The sequence below is a fragment of the Teleopsis dalmanni genome, chromosome 1 (genome assembly GCF_002237135.1).
Source record: "Teleopsis dalmanni isolate 2A chromosome 1, ASM223713v2, whole genome shotgun sequence".
Lineage (NCBI taxonomy): Eukaryota > Metazoa > Arthropoda > Insecta > Diptera > Diopsidae > Teleopsis > Teleopsis dalmanni.
In genome coordinates, this window is record NC_051846.1 from 226,260,242 (window position 1) to 226,286,127 (window position 25,886).

General features: G+C 30.4%; 2 protein-coding genes across 2 annotated transcripts in view; one reads left to right on the plus strand and one right to left on the minus strand.

Moving 5' to 3' along the window:
• Nucleotides 1-4,454: 4,454 nt before the first annotated feature.
• Nucleotides 4,455-13,073, minus strand: LOC119667554 (flocculation protein FLO11). Its single transcript, XM_038076859.1, has 4 exons — nucleotides 12,962-13,073; nucleotides 8,303-8,897; nucleotides 4,593-5,721; nucleotides 4,455-4,532 (listed from the first exon to the last, which is right to left on the minus strand). The coding sequence occupies exons 1-4, from the start codon at nucleotides 13,071-13,073 to the stop codon at nucleotides 4,455-4,457; spliced, it is 1,914 nt and encodes a 637-aa protein (XP_037932787.1).
• Nucleotides 13,074-23,952: 10,879 nt separating this feature from the next.
• The window catches only part of LOC119667555 (tectonin beta-propeller repeat-containing protein-like), a 4,035-nt gene continuing 2,101 nt past the window's right edge, over nucleotides 23,953-25,886 (plus strand). The window contains exons 1-5 of the mRNA XM_038076860.1: nucleotides 23,953-23,994; nucleotides 24,272-24,792; nucleotides 24,852-25,016; nucleotides 25,076-25,504; nucleotides 25,565-25,881. Of these exons, the coding sequence (XP_037932788.1) occupies nucleotides 24,307-24,792; nucleotides 24,852-25,016; nucleotides 25,076-25,504; nucleotides 25,565-25,881 (1,397 nt within the window). The 5' untranslated portion in view covers nucleotides 23,953-23,994; nucleotides 24,272-24,306. The remainder of the gene's footprint in view (nucleotides 23,995-24,271; nucleotides 24,793-24,851; nucleotides 25,017-25,075; nucleotides 25,505-25,564; nucleotides 25,882-25,886) is intronic.

The following is a 25,886-nucleotide window of genomic DNA, read 5'->3' on the forward strand; positions in this document are numbered from 1 at the left end:
ATATAAAATTCATGATAGTACTCCATACTTCTCAAGAACTACAAGGTTTTCAAAGATACTTTCCAGCACAAATATATTTAATTTAATAATTTTTTTTTATTTAATAATTAATTTTTATTCAAATTTGTCTTTCATTCATTTTAAATAAATTGGATTTATAAGTACGCTACCTTAATACTCATTTTCAGATAATGCATAATCAACTCAAGGATAAAATTTATAAAAAACTTATATTAAAACTTATAAAAGTCAAACACTTTTCACCTTTTAAAGCTAAAATATTCTTGATAATATTAAAATAGTTCCTATTATTTTTCAATAATTTCTTTATAATTTCTTTCTTTTAATATAATATTATACACGCTATACAATATCTAGAACTTCCTTAATAAATTTCATTAGAGTCTTTCAGTAAATGTAATAATCTTTAGCTTGAACTGTGAGTCTGTGGACAAATGATCTACACAAATGTGAATCTATGAAATATTCATTCATTTACTAAGAGAAGTTTTCTTGAATATATCAACACAACTATTTTAGGCTCTTCACTTAATGAAGAGCCTAACGAATCCAATAAGCATGGTCTGTGTGAACGAAATTAAATGTAAAAAGTTGTATCTCATCATTGTCGATTTTTGGTTGCTTTGTGTAACGAAATTAAAATTTATAAAATATACACTCTCTTTCATCAAATTGTTTGGGTGAGAAAAACATTTTGACACTACGATCTAGAGATACCAACAGAATGTGGTAATAGACTAAGAAGTTCAGTGAAACCATTGCAAACGGTGATGTTTCATGATGTTGGACTCTTATTCATTAACTTTGTGGAATCCTGATAGGTTCATTTTTGTTGTGTATATTGAAATGTCAAGAACAGTAATGAGCTAACACTTGGTTGTTTTAGACAAATGATTTCAGAAAGTATACCCTGCTGTTTCTCGAAACGGCGATAGTTTTACCATATGATAGTATTACCGGTTATCATAATTTTCGTTTCACAAACATACTTTTCTTCATACTTTATAAGAAACTCAACAAATTACCATATTACATAGTCATTAGCATTCGCAAATTGCTTTTCTAAAAATTATCCATAGAACCATCGTCAACTATTTGACATTATTTAACATATACTGATTGGGTTAAAAGTACTTAAATATTTTATTTAAATTAATAGAATAAAATTGTATAAAACTAAACAATAAATCAAGCAATAAATCAAACCATAATTTTTAAACACATTATTCAACTAACTGTTCATTTCGTTAAAAAATCGCTTAATATTTTTTGCCCAATCTGTTGTTATATACCATACATAATTTTTTATATAAAAAATATTCTTTAGTCTATTAGTCTTCCTCTTCTATTTTGCTTATATAATGACATATTTCATTTATGCAATCAATCGTACATTCAAGACTGATGTTTTAGAGTAAAGTTATTAATATAACAAAATTTTAATAATAAAATAATAATTCTTACAAAAAATAATTAAATATCTTAAAGGTCCTAAAATTCTTAAATTTAACTTTTTTATTCCCCAGAAAAAAATAGAAATAAATTGAGTACATATCTTTTCCGATATTAACTTATATTAAGTGTTTTCTCTAATTCAATTAGAACTGTGAAATGCACACTGAATACTGCAAGTACTGCAGTTTTAAATGTTTCATGTTATACAATACATTATATATGTGTTATAAATAGTATATTTTGTAATAATATTATATTATAATATAAAATGATTATTTAAAATTTAAGCAAATTGAAAACAATTACCACCATTTTTGAGTAAATTTTTAAATAGAATACCAAATCCCCTATTTACTTTACAAAACCAATTACTTTATAAATAGAAAATATATATGGAAAAGAAAAACAATTATAAAGATATTATATTCAAAATAATTAAATATATTAATATATAACTAACTATTCGTCTTAAAAACTAGTAATATAAAATAATATTGAGAATGTAATTATCAGAGCAACAAAGATATAAAAATATATAGCATTAACAATTATTGCAAATATAATAATGAATATCTACTAAATTAAATATAATATTTATGATATATAAAATATATACAATATAAAAAAATCCAAATATAAAATAAAAACGATAACTTTAAATAGTTGTTATATGTACTTCTTTATGTTTTAGTATATAAAACCAAAGCAATTTTTTATCTGTGTGTTGATGACAATTTGATATCAATTTAAATTAAAAAAACATATTTAAAAAAATTAAAGGTTTGTATTTAAAAAATACAGTTCTATAGTTTATTAAACTGAAACAAAAAAAATTAATAAATTAAATGTAACAAATTAAAAATTAAATCAATGGTGTGTTATTAATAATAACTTTAAAAGCAATGTACTTATGAAACTACTTTGTATATGTAAATTTATTATTTAGTAATGTTTGTATTTTATAAATATGTATACATATATATTTCGAAAAAAAAACTAACGACAAAAAAGATAAAATAAAAATTTATGTGTGTTTAAATATATAAAAAGTTGTTTAATATTAAATATTATTAACAGAATCATAAAACAAAAATTATATTTTTTAAAAGAAAAAAACATATCCCTAAAATTTTTTCTTCTCACTAGCATTTCTTTCTATTTACTATAAAAATATAATTTCAAAATCAGAAAACAAATTTTTTATTGTTATAGTGTTATAGATGGTAACGCCCTACGCAGGAATAGGAATAAACGGGGTACTAGCTTTCAACGGAGCGGAGCAGTGCGACCATTACTGATCTTTTTTACTGCAACAGTAGTTTTGATCTTGTTAACTCCTCCTGGCTCAGATCATGGCTCAGATCATGGCTCAGATCATGGCTAGGCGGTCACAGAGAATGTTGCTGAAAGTCTCGTCTGCTTCTAAGCAGAGTCAACAATCTATTTCTTCGGACAGACTCATTTTGTTAAGATGATAACGCATGGAGACCCGTTAAATATCCCACCAGAAACCTCAACTCTGTTCTGCTGAAGAAGGATAACTTACCATAACTATAGGGATCAACCAGCTCTTTAGCGTGACGGTACATTGTAATATCCTATAAGTCGCGTGGGGGTAGCGCGTTACACTAACCATAGTTATCAAACAAAAGTATATACAAACAATATACCTAATTCTATCAATAACAGTAGTCACTGTCGTAGTGATTTGTTATCCACAAAAACATATATTATTGATACTTTTTGAAGGCACACAGTAAGACACCACGACTAATGATATATATTATGTATTTTCTGGAAAAAAATTGCTGATTTAACTCAGATAGAGATTGTAGCAAGTGATAAACATGAAAAGAATTCCTTAGCATTATTCTTCAAATAGCCTAGTTTGGTGAAGTCAAATGAATATATTAGACTCGTTGTCTAATAATCGCGCAAAGAATCACTAAATAAATTGTTGCATGGGTTCTGTTTTTTATATTGCAATAATTTCTTTATCACAAATTTAGAGAAGAGTGAGAGCCCTATAGGTTTACCGTTTGTAATATTCATGCTTCAGGCGTTCAACATCGGTTCACCTACTTACATAACAATACTCATTTAATCAATTGACATACGTCATATACACATCTGAGCACAATTAATCTGTAGCTTCACTGTACCCAAGTAGCAGGGTTTCTTAACTATGGTACAATTTAGATTCAATATGTTTATATTCTCTCTTTTACTGCCTGCTAAAACTACCGGAACTGTAGAAGCCTAAATAAACGCAGTTACAAACACAGTCTTCTCATGACCTGTTTTATTATAATTGAATCTCTCATGTCCAGAAATGAGATTAGATGAGTTTTGACTTATTATATTAACTAACTTTTATATGTGATTTTTAAAGCTTTAAATTAACCCTAATTTAATGACAATATAAGAAAGTATCTATAATTGGTGCAATCTATATAAAAATGATAACGGCTTTATTTTCTTCTGTTGTTAGCACACATTTAAATGACATACATTTCTGGCTAAAAAGCTCATAAGATATAATATTAAACCTATACTACAATAACGTAGTTTTACTCTATTATTAGCATATTTCTAGCATAACAATGAAGCTTGATATAGTGGTTCTGAGATATGGATTCATATACTATTACTATAAATACTATTAATATCAAAATAAACTATTTATTAATAAACTATTTATTCTACTGAATTATTTATGGACCCGGCAGTTCAGGTCAACAAATTTACATAGAGATTCCCGTGCTTTGATATATACATACGTGACAATGCAATGCAACTTTCCAACAACGTCGACTTGTATCCAGTCTTCGAATTCTATCCTTTCTGAAGATAACCTTCACCACTACTAGCAAAAATCCAACCATTTGCACAATAATATTTAAAAAACTTACCGGCATGATGTCCACTGGCTAAGATTTCAAGTTTACAGACATAATTGGATGAAGATGATAATTATGTTATACCAACTCAAACTTCACATTACCCACAACAACTTTAATTATCACTTCTTTCACATTATCCTCAGATAGTTTATACTGAATAATATAATATCAAGTAGATACAACAATAATTTTTATCAAATATTATTTAATTACATATTTATTATTACAAACAGTGCAGCGGGCACGCATTTTGTATGGACTCGGTGATAAATGATTTCGACTTGGTGATATTGAGCTTAAATCTGCTATAAATACTGTTTTGTTTTCCTTATCACTATATTCTGCATAGCTCCTTCTAATACTGAACGGCGAAGTGCGTGGGGAACTTAAAAATGAGGAAGTATTTCTCACTCTCATGGGCGATTTGTAATATTTATGTGTTTCTAGATACTCAGAACGCGGTGAACGCGAACGTAATTCTAAACGTGAAGTAGATCTGGAAGTTGAACGTGAAATAATATTTTGATTGTCGTCGCATATTGAGTTTATAGTGTTTAAATTCTTAAAAGATATAGGCGTAGTATGATTTGAACCTATAACAATGCTATTACTCGTGGAAGAACGTGATGATTTCGAAAGTGTGTCTGCTTTTACAGGTGAGTTCGATTTGGAATTGTGAACTTTATTATTTGTGCTTGATGAACGTACACGATTCTGTATAAGCGATTTCGTTCTAATAGGCGAACTGGCACTTGAACGTAACACTTTATTCGACTTGTCAGCAGAATTCCTTCTCGATGGTGTATATGCTATTGATTTTATCGGTGAAGGGGCAGCAGAACGATGCACTCCATTGAGTTTAACAGGTGAACCTAACCTTTCACGATTCGGATTAAAGTCGAATTTTCTACCAACGGTTGGAGATTTTGTTCTCGATCGCACTGTTCCGTTATGTTCATGTGCAACTAAGGGAGCGAATTCATTATGATTATGATTATTTTTGTTGTTATTGACCTTGCGCGGTAAACGTCCTCTAACTTTGTTTATTTGTCCAAAGTCAGTACTTGAATGATTCGATTGCATTGGACTGTTGTAGCCACTGTAATTGTGTTCACCTATACCAACAACGTTATCATCATCACGCATTCGATGCACTACTGCTGTGGGTCTTGTGAAAGCTGAATACATGCCATGACCGTTCAAGGGTGCACCAAATCTATGAAGTGTACCACCACGTTTGTATAAATCATGCGGGTTATATTTATGACTGTGTGCCAATAAGTCTGCATATTTCTCCCACTCGGTCGTACCGGGACGTGCCTCCACCCCATCTGTTGCCTTCCTATGCAATGTAAGGAGTGTTATTAAAAAACTTTTTAAAACAATGAACTAAAAATATTTAAATAAAATATAAACCACTACGTACTTTTTACAGTTTTTGTTGCAGTTTTTATATAAAACTTTGCGTTGCTCGTTAAGGATCGCAAGCGTTATTTCATTAATAAAAACAAATAAAAAGAAGGAGTTTTTTAACAAACGTGTTATATATTTACAAGAAAAAAATGAAAACTTTAGCATTTTCAGTTATTCAGTTATTAAATATGTATGACTTTATTTACAGTTTGTATTTAGTTTATACATTTTTTTATATAATATCTCAAGTTATCTCAAGTTATAAGTCAATAAAGTTTGTGCCAAATATTACTATATAAAAATTTACTGAACTTAATACAAATACAAATACTAAGTAAATCAAAATATTATATTATATTATTTACATTTATTTTATATTTTTTTAAATTGAAATTGTGTTTAGTGAATATATAAGCAAATGTGTAATATAAAATGTTTGGCTGAACTAATAAATTTCTTGTTATATATCAGTATATATGTAAAACAATCATAAATATGTACATATGTAATATGTGTGATAATTGGTACTTAGTAAACTAATATGTTAGTATGTATATTGCACCTGTTAGTATTAACTGTTTAGTTTAAGTTTATTAGACTATGGTACACTTGAGTAATTTCAGAACGGAACTGTGAACAGCGAAAATAAAACAATTTTTAAGTAATTTTGGTATTAATCAAAATAAATATTAAATTTCTTCTCAAAATGTTTCTTTGTTTTTCTACATATACCCAATATCAAGCATGGTTTATGTATATAAACACATATATATAGTATTTTCAATCTACAAAACTCATCAAGTGTAGCAAGCATCAAAAATTGATGTATGAAAAAAATTCCTCAAGTGAGGTTTCGGCTATTCAATAAATACTCCTTTTTTTCAAATCAAATGCTACTCAAATCTCTATTCATATCTCCTCCTTTCTATAATTTCTTCTCTTTTTAGTACTTATCTTTCTTTCCACATCTCCATTTAATTCGTTCTTTTTCTTTACGAACATTTCTCTGTCTCACGAACTCTAACTCTATTTCTCTCTCACTTACATTCTCTCGCACTCAATCTCTTTCCCTCTCTCAGTCACTCTCTATCCCTACCTCTCTCTTAGTCACTTTCTCTCACTACCTCTCTATCTCTCTACCTATCTCTCTACCTATCTCTATCTAAATGTATTCTGAAAAAAATGTATTCTGTATTCTGAAAATTTATACACTATATTGTAATTGAAATCTAATTTAATTATATATATTATAATTAAATTATAATCAGAATAACTTATTTCAAGGTTTTATACAGTTAATAATACTAACCTACAAATTGAGGTCAACATTTTAAACTAAATTGCCAGGTTTTCCTAGTGCCGAAGAAATGAAGTGGCACGTCATCCTCCCGGAAGAAGGAGTCAAAATGGTAGCTGCTACTAACTTTATTGAATCAGAACTTAAAATTTTGTGTAAAAAGTTGATACAATTTGTTACTTCTTCCTCTGTATGCAGCACATTTGATCGACACTAGGAAAACCAAATGTATATCACTTTTATTGCAACACCCTCTTTTATTTAAAGTCACAGAAAATAGAGATCAATAAATTTGGCCTCCATCACTTGAATTTTTTTAAATGAAGCTAAATAAATTACAGTTTCAGAAGGATTATGGGCTGCTATCATCAGTTAATCAGATTAAAAATCTTTTTGATTAGTTAAATCATTGTATATGTTATATATAATTATAATTATATTAAAGTTTATTGCTATTTAAATAACAGAAATATTTTAGGATCATTGTGTTATAAAAGCATATCTCTAATATCGATAAATTAATGTTACTCTTACTAATCAAAATATATTGTTTAATTCGTAAATAATATTTTGAAAAAAAAATGAGAAAGTGATGTAAGTAGTTTATAATATCTCTGTCCTTCAACGGAATCCGGATTTTTGTTTGTTTCGTAAATAATGTGTTGGTCAAAAATGTGGAAGTTTAATAAGTCTTCTATAGTTTTTCTGATTCCTAAGCTGAATCAGGACTTTTCTATAAATTAGGGAATTATATTATAGCGTATCGAATACGCTTCAAATAAAACTTGGAGCTAAGCTTTATTACTGTATACGTATATAGTAACAATATTAGCCAATCAACACAATTATGGGATATTATTCATATCCGATAAAATTTAATAGAACTTAAGTTAATTATTACTACCTAAAATCCAGAAATGAACATGATATCCTTTAAACAGTGACTTCTAATCAGTATCTCTCACAACAATAGTAGCTTATTTCCATATTGAGATAAAATTTTATATTAAATACGGTTAGATTATACTTATGTATATTAAGTGTGTTTGTGTTTGTGTTTGTGGTGTTTATGTAAAATGAATATCAAAGATACTAAAAAAAAGCTAACTACTTTAAAAGTGCTTATCTTATATTAAAACGTACGAAATTCATATTTGCTTTTATGGTATTCTGTGTACACCTTCAAAATATGCTTCAAGTCTCTTTTACTCACTCCACAGGTGGTTCATTAGTTGTCTCTGCTGTCATATCCTTATCGTTGTGTGTAATAATTTTTTCAGTACTGTCTTTGGTGACGACTGCTGCTACCGCTGTTGTTGTTGTTGCCGCTACCGCTACTGCAGCTGCTGTTTTATTTGCGACTGTCTCTTTAGCTTCCGCCTTCAATTGTTCGAGTTCAGACAATGTGGGTTTCGGTGTAGGTGGACTTTCCTCCTTGAAGTTTGCCAGCGCTTGCTCAATTTCTGGTTCCGGTGTTGATGTTTTCAAGCTGTCAGCATCAGGTGCCGGTGTTGGTCCTCTTGATAAGCGCTCATCGATATCTATATCATCCAATTCTTCGTGTTCAGCCGCTGTCATAGATGCAGTTGTTGTCATATTGTTTACTTCAACAGCACCTTCGATAGCTTCCGGTTTCTTGTGCTCACCATTTCCTAAGTGTAGTTTTTCCAATAAATGGTTTTTCGCATCATCTAAAGCTTCGGTTTGGTGCTTAATGGCATTTCCAAAATCGTTGGCAATGCCAGTTACTGCTGTTCCAACGGTTTCCTTGGCTGTGTCAAGTGTTTTTCCAACTGTATGTGTTACATCTGCAAATGAATTTCAAAATATGCAAATTACATTTAGTTTTACTTTATTTCGAATTATTTTTATTATAATGATTATATTTTATCGCAGAACTTTTTGAATTTTATGTGCTGAGCATTTGTTTACGAGCTCACACACACACGTGCAAGTTCAAGCATTAATTATTTAGCACACATCGCCGCTTAAAGTGGCTTTTGTTGTACAAGACCATCTGCTGCCGCCCGCTTGTTGCCCGCCCACTAAATGATGTCGTCACGCAATTCGGCCATTCGGCCATTTCACAATATGGCAGACATTTCCCAACTTTTATTATTTTGTACTGAGTTTTTCGCATGTGTGAAAACATGCTCACATGTTTTCGTGTTTGAGTTCGTGTGCGAAAAGTATATAATATCATTGTTTATGTATGTGGCTAAGTGTGCGTACTTGTTTTGTTTATATTTGCTACTTTACAGGTAATAATATTTGCACAGCTTGGCATGATATGGATTAGTAAAATATTGTGAATTGAACATGAGAAGCAAATTCACTTCCATTTCGACTTCGGACGAAACAGTGTATGGGAATGTGTGTTCCTCTTTAATCTCACATGCCAACATGAAAATTCAGAAATTTAACACCTCTGCAAAAGCTTGCAACACTTATTCTGAGCTTTTCAACTACAATTAATTAGGAATTACCCTGACATACACTCGTATATTGTACAAATTTTCAAAAAACAAGGGTTTGAAGAAGACTTTGTGTTTTTAAGTATGGTAGGTAGGTTGGAGTGGTGACCTTGTTTCCAAAAAGCCCACTTAACCTCAAATGATGATCCATTGTGGTACCACAGGAATGACATTGGCACGTATATAGATTTAAATCAATATACAGCCAACGCCGAAAAAGGTAACGACTCCCCCATTAGGTAAAGGAAAACTAACCTGATAGATCTACAAACGTGACCAGGACCCTAACGTTACAGGATGTCAGATCAGTAAGAAAAGGGGATCCGAAGATTTTTAATCTTCTTCTGGGTAATGATGGACACTGACATTTAAGATGGAGCACGGTCTCCTCCTCATTCTCAGAGCCATTATAGGGTAGACCCAGTCTCATAGCATGAGCACCGTGGTGCTCTGTAGGTTCTGCCTTAGTTGAACTAGCTGACTAGTTCGTTTCTTTTATAAATTAAACCAAATCAACTTAGATATCTGACAATGAGATTCATTAGCCCACCTGACTATGCTCAGATATTTTTGTTTAATTGCCCGTTTAACTGTAGCAAGTGGAACGCCTATATCTGAGATGTGAGCGTGAGGGAGAATAGCGTTTGCAGTGGTGAGGTCGTTTACCCTACAATTACCCGAGATCTCCCTTTGACCAGAAACTTAAATGTGTTTAACCCTAACAAGCCTAGCTAGGTCATTGAAAGAAGCACGGCAGTTTTGAGTTATAATTGATGTAGCTGAGGTGCCTAATGGCTGCTTCGCTATCCGTGGAAATTGAAAAGAATGCATCGGATGTTTTATTGCTTAGAACCCATTTTATTTTAAGTATATAAACATACCATCTACAATATTATATAATACAGTAGATTCAAGTAAATAGTATATTCTCTCTAAAAAATAGTATCCAATATTGTACATTTACCAATATTTAAAATGAGAGCTATTGTTAAATAAACAGTTGATTTTTATTAATTTAACATTGAAAATATATTTATATAGATTTTAATAAACATTTTCGAATCTTATGGCACTTTTATTCGTGTCTTACCTACTACTACTTGTATTGTCATTGCTACCATTGTTATTCTTCCTATTCGTAGATGTAGCAAAAATAGAAAATATAAACGGCGAACGCGGAAAGCAAAACAGCATAACAACACAAACAACACAAGTTTAAGCCGATCACTAAATATTTTCCACACAAAGAATTGCCATGCAAATACTCAGTGTTTGTATAACCTCACATATATACCTATCTCGGTTTATAGTTGTTCCCTATTTTTATTTCGGACCATTGTTTTCCATAAAGTGAAACGGGTCAGCTGAGTTCTTACAGCATAACTAATTCACATTTACATTTAAATAGAGTTGAGATTTGAACGACCTAAGACCAAATGCAGTAAGAAACAGCAAATACAATAAATTTGTACAAACAACGATGGTGTTTTGTGTACTATTGAGTTTTGTTCGAAATTTTTTAAATGGAATGCATAAGCTGATAACTACCCAAGGACTTGTAAGGAGATTATAAAATATTTAAGTTTTGTAAGCTAATTCAGATGTAAACTAATTACTGAAATTCAAAATAATCACTAACATTCAGTGATGATAACATTTTTAATGGTTAATTTAGTTACTTTACTGTATAACGTTAATGTTATAAATGCTGGTTATGAAATGTGTAAAATTTGTGAAGTATATATATATTACGTGTGACAGAACTTGTGCTCAGGTTAAAAATTTAAAGTATATGCATTCTAAGTTTAAGAAAATCACATCAAAATGGAGCATCTGAAGGTAGAGGCTCTAGACGCAGTAATTAGATAACCTTGAAAATGTAATAATTAAAGAAAGCTATTATAAAACAAATGCTAAAGATAATTTATTAGACTTTTTTCTTTAAAACTGTAATTAGCTTAATTATTTATAATATAAAAATAATTTATTATAAAAAGAGCAACAGGTATCTAACACTCATTATATGTAAATGAAATTTGAAAATCGATCACAAACAAATTTTTTCCTCGCATTTTAACATCATAAAGAAATTATGGAATTTATACTACCATTAATTACAGTAATTTTCTTCCTTAAAAATATTGATAGAGCCTAAATCACAGAAATTGTTCAATGTTATATTCGCTTTGTTGATGCTGTTAGCTGGTGCTATGACATTTTTTCGCTTTCCTCTTTATGTTAGCTGACACTTCAACTTTTGCTTATTTAAATGAATACATTTATATTTCATATATGATAGTTCAATTTAGTAACCCAATTCATATATAGATTGACATATTTATTGTATGACTTAATCACCAAATAAGTCGATTCTTGAGCTCACCATATAACTGTTTCAGATACCGTCAAATATCTGTCATCAGTAGCCTTTTGGGAACATATATTGGTTGATTTAGCCATATATAAGTTTTGGACTGCGTGTCAGGAATTGAACCCTATCAAATTTGAAGCATGGATTCGTGTGTTAATACACAATATCAACTTCTACATAACTTAAGTTATTTAAATTTAGAGTATTGACAAATTGTTTTTTTATATATAAACAAGCCTTACGCTTAATATTTGAAAAAAACTATTCAATTATAATGATTAAGTTCATTATATAGCTGTAGTTTATACATTAGCTCTAGTTAATAGCGTTGTCCAAGATTTCATTTAAAAATTATTAACTCGTTTTTTTTTTTTGTGTTTGAAAAAGCATTTTTGTCATAAGATAACATTAATTTTTAATTATTTACATTATGATATTTTCAACAAATTTTATAATATCTGTCAATGGCAATAACGTTACTAAGATATATTAAAAATGTATTTTATTCTCTTTTTTTGTTAAACTGCAATCTATCTGCAGTTATATGTCTGACTCCGCATAATAGATCTATCCAGGTCGCAGTGATTTCTGGACTTTAATAATACATATTTGATTAAAATAAATTATAAAACAACACAGTTCATTAAAATGTATAGTACATACAATTATATTATTTATTATGTTATATAGTACATATAATTATAAAACCTTTTATTTAATTTATGTACATATTGTTTTCACATATTTCAAATTATTAAATATTAAAAATCCATAGATATGGATATATGGATATAGCGGTTTCGCTAAAATAAGTTTTCCAGCTACTATACTGCTTATATTATCTTTATTATTTTTATTATTTATTATATTTTTAATTTTATTTATTAATTATTTTATTATATGAATATTTTAAAATGAAGCAATACTGTAAAAATTCAATTGAATGGGATTTCTCTTTATACCAATTAAAATTCCGAACTATGAAGTATAGATGTTTCATAGAATTCGTCTTGAAATAAATTTGTACCTTGTACGGCGTCTTCAGCACTTTTTGTAGCATCCGCAGCGACATTGGACGCTGCCTTTAACATTTCACTTCCGGCTGTTGCTATCATTGGAGTACTACTAGCGCAACCCATTTTAAATTTAATTTATCTAAACGTTATAAACTAAACGATTTTGAAAATGCAAACTTTCATTAGTTTCGCTTATCTCACTTAATTAAAATAGATTTATATGCAAAGCGTTGGGATTTAAAATAAAATAGCACCGAACTTTTTAGACGTTTATTCCCGCAGGTGGTCACGGTGTTGACTGAATCGAAGCGAGAACTTCTAATGCACACGACGCGATGGTCAGTTTTATTTTGAGTTGCGTTCCAAAGCTCGCGTGAAATGTTTCGCTTAGTATTTAGCCAAGTTAGCCTGTCTAGAACTTTGTTTTGCTTTGTTTTGGTTTGGTTTGAATTGGTTTAATGTATTCGAAGTTGTGCTTTGGCTGGAATGGAATGGCTGAAGCAACCCTTAGAGCAAACCGATGAGGTCATGCGCCTGTTAATGGTGTAACTTGTGAATTGAAACTAATACACATACTAACTAAAGATAATAAATTGAAATTTCTTTATTGAAATAAAAAAACAGAAATATCACTCAAATATATATATATATATAAAGTTAAACTATTAAATGTCTAAGGTTAATGAACGTAAAAGTCATTTATTATTACACAAAAATAATATTTCAATCGAAATAGAATAAAAATAATGTGCTTATTTAATAATCTTTATTAAATATGAAAGTCCAAACTATGAACTTGATGTGTGAAAAAATAATTAAATGTGGCGCGATTTACTTTTTGTAAAACACTAATAATATTCTCGTGTCCTTTTACAAAAGTTTATCTTCAAGTTTATGCTAATTACGGTTTACCCCAAAAAAATGTATTTTTTTTTTTTGCTGTCGGCACCAAAATCACAAAACGTGCACGTAAGTAGCACAATTCGCAGTTTTCAGTTCTTAAATTACAATTTTTAGGGCAACATTTTCAATGAAAACCGCAAAAGAAAGTGGCCAGAGACGCATTTCTATACTCTACTATAGATTCACATTAAAACAGATTATCATTTTTGTTGTTAATAAATACTCATAAATTAGAAAATATAATCAAACATGTATTAAATACAAAATATAGGAAATAATAGTGTATATATGGTACGAACAAAACAACTTTAACATCGGGATATGATTCCTTGTTCCAAGACATGAAAAAAATGCTTAGTATCGGTATGGGAATACATATCGATTATTTTCCAGAATACAGAGCGTCAATTGCAACTTCACCCAAAAGCATATGAGATCAAAAAACCCTTGATAACTTAATATATAAAATCTTCTTTTATTTGATGTCTCCCATGTATTGCTACTTAAATGGGTTCAAAAGGTGGGATAGCAAAAATTTCATTTTGAAAAATTTTCTGCTATACTTACAGAAAACATATTTTTATTCAAACTATTTAACTTTTTTTTCTGATTTCGTAAAATTCTTGTAAATGTTTTTAGTTAAAACATTGTTTTTCTATCACTTATCTACCTTCATTAAAATCAACTTCAATATTAACTTAACTTATTGGTTAACTTAACCCATATTAACCCCTCTGTATTATTGTGTTCTAACCTAAAGACAATACAGAGAAAAGTATCTCTCAAGTTTCTGTACCCATGTATTGCTTTTTTTTAATAGTCCATTTCAATACTTCGATCTGAGTTTTGCTGTTCCCGAAAAGGTCTGCATAACAGAACGAAATAATATTGTTAAGTTTATTGAAAATCTTCATTTCTGAAGGAATTATAATGTGCGACTTTCTCCAGAAATAACATAATAGACCTCATACGTTACAGAGTACTAATATTAATTCTTGCACAATAATAATAATAAAAAAATTAATAAAGATTAAAACTTTAATGCCATTATTAAAGAGTGTAGGGTGCAAAAACAAATGTCCAGCTTACTAACGTGTTGCTTTATGAGTGACTTTTGTTTTAACAACTGGAAATAGATTTTGATTTTATGGAACAACGTGAAAATTATTGTAGCGAAAGAAAGAAAAAAACTTCTGAAATATGTACTTGGAAAGTTGACCTCAAAACCATTGAAAGTTATTGCGAGAAAGATTATATTTAGGATCTCATAAATAAAATTTTACAAACAAAACATGAAAATAAAATTTTTTACAAAAACAAGGAAACAAACTATATTTTAGGAAACATAACTTACTTTCAACAAAATTTAATTTTTTTAAATTTGCCAGCTGTGTTTGTACAGTGTTATTTGTCATTTCACATATATATAGAAAAATAATATATATCTGTTTAAGTAAAATCGTAAGTAATAGTCTTATAAATATTAGTAGTGATGCACACACAAGATCTATAAAATCATTACTTCATTCTCTTTAAATTTGTACTCATGCGTCTTTAGACATATATCTTTAACATTAGTCCTAGTATACATTAATATATAATAGTTCCCATTTAATTAAAATGTGTTCCATAGAAAACAACATTCAGTAACATTAACAAAATAAAACTTACAAATAAATCTTAATATAATATTAAACACTTAGACAACTTACAAGTGATTAAAATCGATTATAATTTATCCCACACATTATAAAATCTATAACAATTTTTCCGTCATCTAAGTTTTGAAAGGTATAATACCCTTCAATTTCTAGTTTCAAGAAAATTGACATCTTGAAGAAATCTTTCATTGATTAATTTCTTATTATTGAATATTTATTCAATTCAATAAACCTCGGATATAATACATTAAACAGCTCTAATCGTTTTATAAGGACTAAAAGTCTTTAATATTGATTTCTTTGCAAACAACAGGTTTATGTGATTCAATCTATTGATTTGAGTGAGCGCCGCAACATCTCGAATATACTATGAATTAAATGTATGTATGAGGTTTTGAAATTATGCTGAATATTTCTAATCAACCGTCAACTTAGAGAAATCCTATATATAAATACATATATTTTTAGAAATTTTATAATACAGAACCCGTCACATAACTTACTAAAGTAGGTGACGAGTTTAAAAAGAGTCGGATTAGGGAATATATCACACTCACTCCGCTTGTAACTCACACCCACTATACATAAAAGAAACTATAAAATTCTGAGGATCAAAAACATAAAGCAACAGGCGCTAATGGTTTACCGGTTGAATTGTTTAAAGCTAGTGAAAAAAGCTATCAAAATACATGCAACAGCTAATTCGCAGAATAATTCGTGGGATCAGCCTTTTAAATGTCGCATTAAAGGTTCTATCAGATGTACTATGTGTCAACCAACTGATTGGACGTTATCAGAGTGGGTTCAGATCAGTCGACCTACTTATCGAATTCAAAGCCATTTTTGACACTACGACTAGAAGCATCCTCTATGCCGCTATGTTTGAATTTGGTATCCCAGCAAAACTTATACTAAAACTTAAACTTATATTAGATGACGTTGAGCAACACCACCAGTTCCATTAGAATCGAGAAGAATATGTTCGAACCGGTTGATACTAATCGAGGTTTCAGACAGAGTGACTCCTTGTCGTATGATTACTTTTACCTAATGTTGGAAACGTTAATTCGAACAGCAGATTTAAACCATACTGCCACAATATTTTACAAAAGTGTAATGCTGCAATCACATTGATATCGTAAACATCCGCGATATGTTGCGGCATTTTCCAACTTAGAAAAAAAAACGAAGTAAATGGATCTTGAGGTACCGAATCAAACACTTTCTAACCAGAGCACTTTTATTCCACTTTTCAACGCATCAAAAAGAGAACATCTACTCACTTCACAGTACCGAAATGGAGAAAAATGTCTACATTATTTTAAAATATTTAAGAATTTTAAAAACTTCTGCAATTTAAGAGACGTTTTTTTATTATTCTCCTAATTAACTTTATCACCCATTTCAATATCCCTAATAATTTGTTAATTACTAACATACTACAGAGTATTCGCATTAATTATAAATTTTATATCACACACGATTTTAAATGAGCAATAAAATTCAATTAGAAAGCATTGGTCTACTATTTATGTGTATATATTCTAGTCCTAAAAACTTTGATAACTAATTTTAATCTGTACTTGTAATACTCGTAAAATTTAGGTCTAAATAATTTATACAAAACCTCACCTATTTATGCAAATCAAAGTTCAGAACAGCCTAGCGCCCATATATTCATACATAAATAATCTGTGTGCCATTTTAGGGCCTTTTAATACACCTCGTGTACAAGTACGTACTCGTATACGTAATTCGCTATAAAAACAATGTGTAAGCTATAAAAATGATTGCTAAGGTGGCACGGTTTTTACACAACGTATAATTTGTGCCGTTGTTTTCGTAGTACGTGATTTGTTTACAAAAGGACACTTCAGGCAGGACAATGCTTACAACTACACATCCACAGTCGCATTTCACTGAGCAAACTTAGTTCTTTCAATTGCCAAACTATAAGATATTTATAAAAGGTCTTGTTTTTGTTTCAAGTTGAATGTCCTTTTTCAAGGTAAACACTGAAAAGCGCACTAAAACTCTAAATGGCCCTTTTCACCGAAAACATTGTTGTGGACATGGTTTTTTCTAACATTTTTCATTTACTACTTATTATTTTAGTAGTTGTTTACTGTTTGTTTTGATAGCGCGCTTGCAAATAAAATAAACTATTTGTTACACGAAGGTAGTGAGCTTTAAGGAAGTATAATGGACATGTCAGATATGGCAAGCGGCATGTCTAATGGTTCGGAATAGATAACGTGTGCTTAACATATAACAAAGTATTTGATTTGTTTCAAACATGGAACGTGTATTTTGCAATTTGTATAACTGGCATGAGCTTGATTATGAAACGGAGACAAAAAGAAAACATAATTATATTTAATAACATAATTCAATCAATATATCTCATAATCTAACATTTAAGCATATCAGAAGTATTAGAATAATATCAACAATGACCATTTTACTGAAATAATTCTCCATCAATAAAATCAAATGTGTAATATCTCTTTAGCTATAAATAGTACAGTACTACCGTACTACCAATCTAGGGAATCTGTTCCAAAAAAAAAATCAAAAAACTATAACCATCTCCTCTTAATTGAATGCATAAACTTTAACTCCTAGTAATGTGAGATCACACTTAAGCAAAGACGTAAGGTATGTCCAATTGGCTCTAAGACCAATCAACCTTTAACCTAGATTATAAGAAACCCAAAAAAGAGCTCGCAGGAGCAAGTAAGTAACAACAGTGCTGCATAAAAGTTTAAGACCAATATCCTTAGCTGTCTCAAGCTTTGAATTCTGCATAAAAATAATAAAAACTAGTTATGGAGAGTATCAATGGAAATGTTTCTTTATTGTTCTAAAAGATTTTTTTTTAACTCAAACACAGTTTTGTGTTAGTTTTTGCAATCTGTATACGGAGTATTTTACACAGATATTTAATAATTTTAAAATTAGACCTACGAAAAGATAATTATTGAAATTTTTTCAATATATTATTTTTACAATCAAGCCATTATAATGCGTCTACTATGGATGTCGCATTTTCCTGCTAAAAATCTGATGATTAATTCATTAGAATTAATTGATAAAGTTACAATGTGTACCTATACCTGACCAATCTAAGATATGTCTCACTAAACTTTCACCTATCTGCCATCAAACTGTACTTGCATATTTGCATATGTCCGGAGTCCACTTAATATTGTTCAAAAGAAAGGCGCCGAACAGTACACAAAGAAAAAAGCTAGGAAAGTACTTTCGTCCGAGAACACAACATTTTTTCAAACATATATATTTCATCTTTTATATCTGCTACACTATTATACCTAAAACTTATTATATAGATTTATTAGAATAGGGTTTCTGATAAAATTTATGTTTGAAGGTTTTTAATCTCACCTTCAAACATACCCAGAGAATACCGATTTATTCTTTGTTTGGTTAGCAATTTTTTTACTGCTTGCTGACTGATTCTGTTTAACTAGTCTATGCAACATCTGTTCTAATCTCACTGTAACTTTTTAAGGTCAACCACTTTAATTTACCTATATAATAGAACCTATTTCATTATGACTATCGATTGTGTGCTGGACGCATGTTTTACAAATGTGCAAATCGGTTTGCAATATCACTCTTAAAATTTTGAATTATTAAATGACATTAGAAAACAATTAAAATTAACCAACTTTCATTGATTTTCCAAATAATTAATATAAAGAACAAAATACGGTGTATTAGTGTTAGTGTACTAGAAAAAATTGGGGTGGTCTATTACTATATTACTATTATGTTGAAGCTATTTGACCCACTGCACTTGAGCACTTTTACTATTTATTAACTCGAGGTATCATCAAAACCCCTCTAATATTTATAGAATTTGTATTTAATTTTTTACTTATTACAAAATTAAATTAATTATAACAAAAGAGTATTTACTTAGAAGTCATAATAATTTAATAATATTTTGCACATAATAAAAATAAAAAATAACGAAATAACTTTAAATCAATCAATGCAAATTATCTCAATATTAACTAGATTTATAGGTATAGCATTTAAACTAACAATTAGTTTAAAAAATTTTAATATTTCAATAATTAAGTTGTAAAGGATAGAATTATTTCGCACTATCCATTTAATTGAATTTTCCATAAACGAACTTCATGGTTTCCCGTTCCTAGGGAATCCTAGATAAATAGTAAATAGTTTTAGAAAGTGAACCCTACCGTTTTCAACAAATTTTCTTTATCGTAACCAACATTAATATTTCTTTTTCTTTTGTCATTCAATCACATGGGATAGGTTGATAGATGAAATGAAAAACGAATCGAATTCTCTTCCAATAGCTAAAAAAATCCTTTTTTATAAGACGCGAGTTGTAAGGAAATTTAATAAAATTTAATATTCTCAAAACGAGTAGTAATAGAAATCAATTAATTTTTATTTTTAGTTTATTTTTTAAAATGAAATTCAATCAATATACATATTTAAAACGATAAGTTTATTTCTAGAACTTATTTTCAATAGTTATTATAGAGTCCTGAAATTATTTACGAAAACGGACAGACTTACTAACCCCCGCAGTATTGAATCTCAGAATGGTTACAGGCTCCTTGGGGAGGTATGCAGATCTGAGGTCAATTATTGCTTAGTCTGATGAAGTGATAAACAATAATCCAATCAAAGCTAAAGAGGGGTTTTGAAGATACCTCGCAGTTAGTAGAGAGTAAAAGTGCTCAAGTGCACTGGCTCAAATAGCTTCAACATAATAATATAACATATTCAACCGATTTCAATTTTATTTCAATGTGTAAATATTAAATATCTTTATATATCTTTTATGTATTTTCAAATATATTGGAATTGGAACATTCTAAATATATTTGAAATATTGTTGGAAAATATTAAATCTGTAATAAAGAAATTTTGTTTTCCGTAACATTTTACAATACTATATTAACTAATTATTTTAAACAATAAATTATACACGATTTTGTTAATATTATAAAATGTTACAATTCCTTTCAAATAATCCATGTATCAATATAAAAATAGAATCAATACGAATAAAATCAGCAATTTAAGCAATTTTATTTTTGTTTCTTAGAGTCAGAATACTGAAAATATACCCCTAACAATTACATTGCGAGTGGCTTTTCCGGGAACACGATTTTGCTATTTTTATATAGTAAATTCGAATACAAAACCGCAACCATAAAGCCATAAAGAATTACTATTACTATTATTTAACGCCTCTTAGCCTCATTGCAATTATTAAATTTTCAGCTTTCTTACACTCAACACCATCACAATGTCTTGCTCTATTTTTTTGTGTCCAACATTTTTTTCTAAATTATCCGACATGTGTGCCAAATTGCACGCCAAGACGTCCTCATAAAACTCCACACAGTTCTCTTTTTGTGCCACATAAGCGATTTTTTCATATAGCAACTACATCTTACCAACGGTGAAGGTCAATGGAACTAAAAAAAACTGCTTCATCCACAAATAATATTAGAGCAGCAAAGGGGTTATACTTTGCAAGTATATTCCTCATTGTTCACCTGTCTGCACATTTAAAATGGACATTTCACACCGCTGAGGTGGAGCTACCAGTATTTAACGCACGGCTGTTCTATAAAAATTACTATATTAGAGCAAAGAAATTATTGCAAACCAAGAAAAATATATGAAAAACATTTTCCTTACACCCAAGCGACTGTTATATTTATATCGCATATAAACCCATATTTCTTGCACGACATTAGCTTCGCGTTTAGCCGGGAAAATTGTAGGTTGCAGGCCTGATTTTATGTACGTAAGCAAATTTTTGCGATTCGTTGTGGTATTTATGCAAACTATTATTTTGTGTACACCTTAAAAATGTAGATTAGTCAAGTATTCTTGATTAGCTAATAACATCTCGCAATGGGAGCAAGCAGCAGGTCCCGACTGAAGGTCAGCAGAACGTTTTATTAAATATTTGCTTAGTCGTAATAGTCGTGTTTTCACGCTTTTATTGGCAGTTTTCGGAGGGCTGAACTATGAAATGGTATGCGTGACATTGGCCTATGGAAATAAATGGGTAAATGATTGTTGCTCGAATTGGGCAGTCAGCACGACCAATTTAGTTGAAAAGTTAAATTATAAAACATAAATATGCCTGTACGTGCCATTTTCCTTGAGATGTCTTATTACAGCTCAAACTAATGAGCTAAATTGTACGTACAAGTAGCCTTCATTATAACCAATAAAGTATAAAGAAACCTATGACATTGGCAAATATTCTAATTATTTCCATGATATATCTCTTACGTACTACAGTAAATAATCTGATTAATTTATTTTTACAGAATGTAAGTAGCACGAAGGAAACTGTGTTTTATATGAAATGAGGCCTTCCTCAACTAGGCAACTAAAGTTTCATTCAATTACAATTTCTTAACAAAACAAACTTTATAAACTTTTTTCATTAACAAAGCTAAACCTATGATTTATGTTTCATTTTTATCTAATTACTTTTTTCATCATTTTTTTCAATTATAATACTAAAATCCAGAAAAGCCGAAACCACTTGCTATTAAGCTATAACTCAATACTACTTATCACTCCTGTAGGACTTTTACTGCTCACAAATGCTGTGAACGACACGAACTACAACAAAACCAATTCTAATACTAAACTAAAATTCTTACTAAACTTATTAAATAAAAAAAAACAGCGTTTTAACCCTTTAATTCATGTAAAAATCATACCCGACTTGATAATATCCATATTACATTTAAATCAGCGTCAAGGAGCTTCAATTGATGATGCTACACTAGAAATCGGCAATAAAATCCACGACGAGTTAAAATACACTAATTAATTAATTATGACCATTGGCATATCAGATGGCACAGTGAGTTACATTTTACTTAAAACTAAGAAAAAGTATTAGCGAGTAGTTTCGAAGAAGTTTACTTCGATACGAACGAAAAGTAAGACATTGGACTTGGTTAGGTGAACCAAGTCCGATCAACATAAAGTACGTTGCCTAAAATAAAGATCAACCCAAAAGAGGGTGCCTGTACAACTTGTCGTTGAAATAATTTTGTTCGTTTGGATTATACTCCAACAGCTTGTATGTATTTCTTGTACTGCTAACACGTGCTTGTCTTTTTAAGTGGGTTCTCGCGTTAAGGTCATTGGATCCACAAGGGTGTTGCAGTAGCATAAAAGGACCTGCTATATTCCTTAGCAAGTATAACTCATTAAACAAAGAACTACGATCTGGATTGGAGTAGGTGTTTTACGTTGATTTTGGACAGCCGGTAATCTAGCATTTTCATTACTTTATTGATATAGTCAAAATGCAGTTGTAGGGTGAATATATACAATAATTGCAGCCCCGATTCGAAGTGAATTGCATAGGATGGTGTATTTTGAGTTAGCTTAAAAATTTTCTTTATGTATAACCGTTGTAATTTTTTAGCGTTATCGGAATATAAATAACCTCAATATTTTATTTTGTAATATCTTACTAATTTGGCCACATATGATTATATATATTCAATCCTTTTACTCCTAAGAGGCGCATAGGGCCGCAACAAATATCTTCCACTCGGTACGATTGGTGGCCAATAGCTTCAACTCTCCCCAGCTTATCCACATATGTAACATTTCCATACTGATTTGCCTTCTCCAGGTGTGAGCAGGTCTGCTCCTTCTTCTGCTACCCATCGGGTTCCACTCAATCAGCACTCGTCTTGTGGAGTCACCAGTCGGTCTACGCAAAGTGTGACCGACCCATTCCCATTTGCGTTTTTTGATTTCGGTTCTTATAGTCTTTGACCATATATGATTAATTGATAAAACAAATAACACAAAAAACTATTATGCATAAATAACAAACGAATTTGTAATCAAGTATAAATTCTATTAAAAAAAAATTTCTTTATTTGAGGAATAAAAACTTACCCGATGTCTCAGTAGTTGAAATGCATTCATAAATATAATAATGATATCTATAAATAGTGGCAGATAAGAACTGATGTACAACAATCTCAGTATTTCATCATATCTTCATTTTTATAACAAACTTTAATTACCGATTAGAAATTGTTGCATTTATACGAGTTCACTTCACAACGCAAGCTAATGGCACATCTTCATGTGTAGTGCTTGAACTTTTTAACACATTTTATTAATTATTTTTTATATTAGTAATAAAAAACATAAATTCTTTATGAGGCACTTGTTGATATTCAACCGCGAACAGCCGTTTTCTTTTCTTGATTTGGTAGCACTATTGGTTGGCAGGCATTACTTTACGAAGAGCGCCACAAAAGCAAATACAAATAAAATGCGTTAAAGCATACGAAGCAAAAATTTGACAGTGGTACTCTTCGGTACAACTATTTTCTATAATTTTGTTTACAACAAATAAAAACACTGGCGTTGAAATATATAAAAATCAATAAAGTCGGTCAAAGGTAATTAATTGAAAGTAAAAATAATACAATAAATAAATAAACAGATTGTGTAAAGTTGCATTTAAGTAAATAAAATTAATTTTTGGTATCTACAATGAAATAAAATCGATTTTGTGAAGTGGTTGTCTGATTCATTCTTTATTGTACGATAAGTCTGTCATAATCTCTGTTATTTTAATAGGATAATCAGTGAAATTTTAATAATTAACATTAGTAATTATATTAAAATAAATACGATATATATTAAAATAAAATATGCTTTTGTAAATACATCTAGGTACCACGTCACAGCCCGTAGCGGCTTGCTGAAGTATGCCCAGTAGCTTGTTATTTGCCACAAACAGTGAAGGTCGCGTTTATACTCTCTCCACGAATTCTTCATCATGGCGAGAATTTCCATATGTTGGCTTGGAGTTCAAAAAAATCTCCACAGTGCCAAATTTCATGTGGGCGATTGGTGGCGACCGACAAGTTTATGTGCATGTACATGGCCTGGATGTTCCTATACGTGTTAAAGAAGAATCTTATGAAAATGAACGTTGGATACCAATTGAAGGTTTTTCAAAAATGCTACTACCTACAGATCGTTACAAGTACTCATCATCTGATGGTAGTGCTGAGCGAAGTATTGATAAAATACGTTTACCTTCGATGGCTTGGCAATGGGACGGAGATTGGCATCTTGATTTAGACCTGGATGGACAAACTTTAGACGAAGGTTGGATGTATGCGCTAGATTTTCCCGCAACATACAGTGCAAAATGCTCTTGGAACTCATATGTCAGACGTAGAAAATGGGTGGGTATGATTTATTTTTAAATATTTACGAAAGGTATGAATTGTATGGTTCATAACAGATACGCTTCCGTCGGTATAGCGCATTGAATACTTGGTGTGCTGTTGCACCGCTGCATAAAGATCCAACACAAGAACCTTTTATTGACGTTTCTATTGGTGGCAATAATGTACCTAATGCACCGGCAGACACACTAATTGTTTGGGCTATTACAGCACATGGCAGGGTTTGTGCTTTTCTTTAATAATTATTTTTTTTTAATAATAACATAATTCTTATGTACAGGCTATGTTTCGTACTGGCGTAAATACAACAGCACCGGAAGGTTTGCGGTGGACAGCCATAAGCACACCTGCAGGTTGTGAGCTAACACAAATAAGCGTGGGATCAACAGGTCTCGTTTGGGCTGTGCTGCATAATGGTCGAGTACTAGTGCGTTCGGGTGTAACACGTGACAATTTGTGTGGTGAAACTTGGTTAGATGTAAAACCACCTACACCCTCCCAAACTACAGATACTTCAAATGGTTTGAAAATTGTGCAAGTTTCAGTGGGTACCGATACAGTTTGGTGTGTAACAAATGACCATCATGTTTGGTTTAGACGTGGCATTAAAGGTGATGCTGCGGGTATAAGTGAAGATGCTGCAATAGGAAGTGGTTGGGTAGAAATGGTTGGAAATATCTCCATGGTCTCAGTTTCTCCAAACGATCAGGTAAACAAAATAAAAAATAAAAATATATTAATATTTTGTTAATATTTTATTTCCTAAAAGGTGTTCGCTGTTGGTGCTACTGATCGCAAGATTTTATTCCGCGCCGGAGTTTCTGCTTCAGACCCAACTGGTAAAAAGTGGCGTCAATTACAATGCCCAATGCAAATCAGTCGCACTTCCAGTTCTATGTCTATAGTATCGCGCAAAAGCGGTAGTGGCTCAACGCCAGGTTCCAAAACACAAAGTTTTTCAAATTTGTATACCAAAGAAAAAGAGAAGGGAGTTGTCGAAACTTGTGCTATTATCGAAAATTTACCGCATAGTCCAGCATCTACTAGTAGTGGTGGATACTCGGCACAAACAAGACTTAAGAATGAGCTTT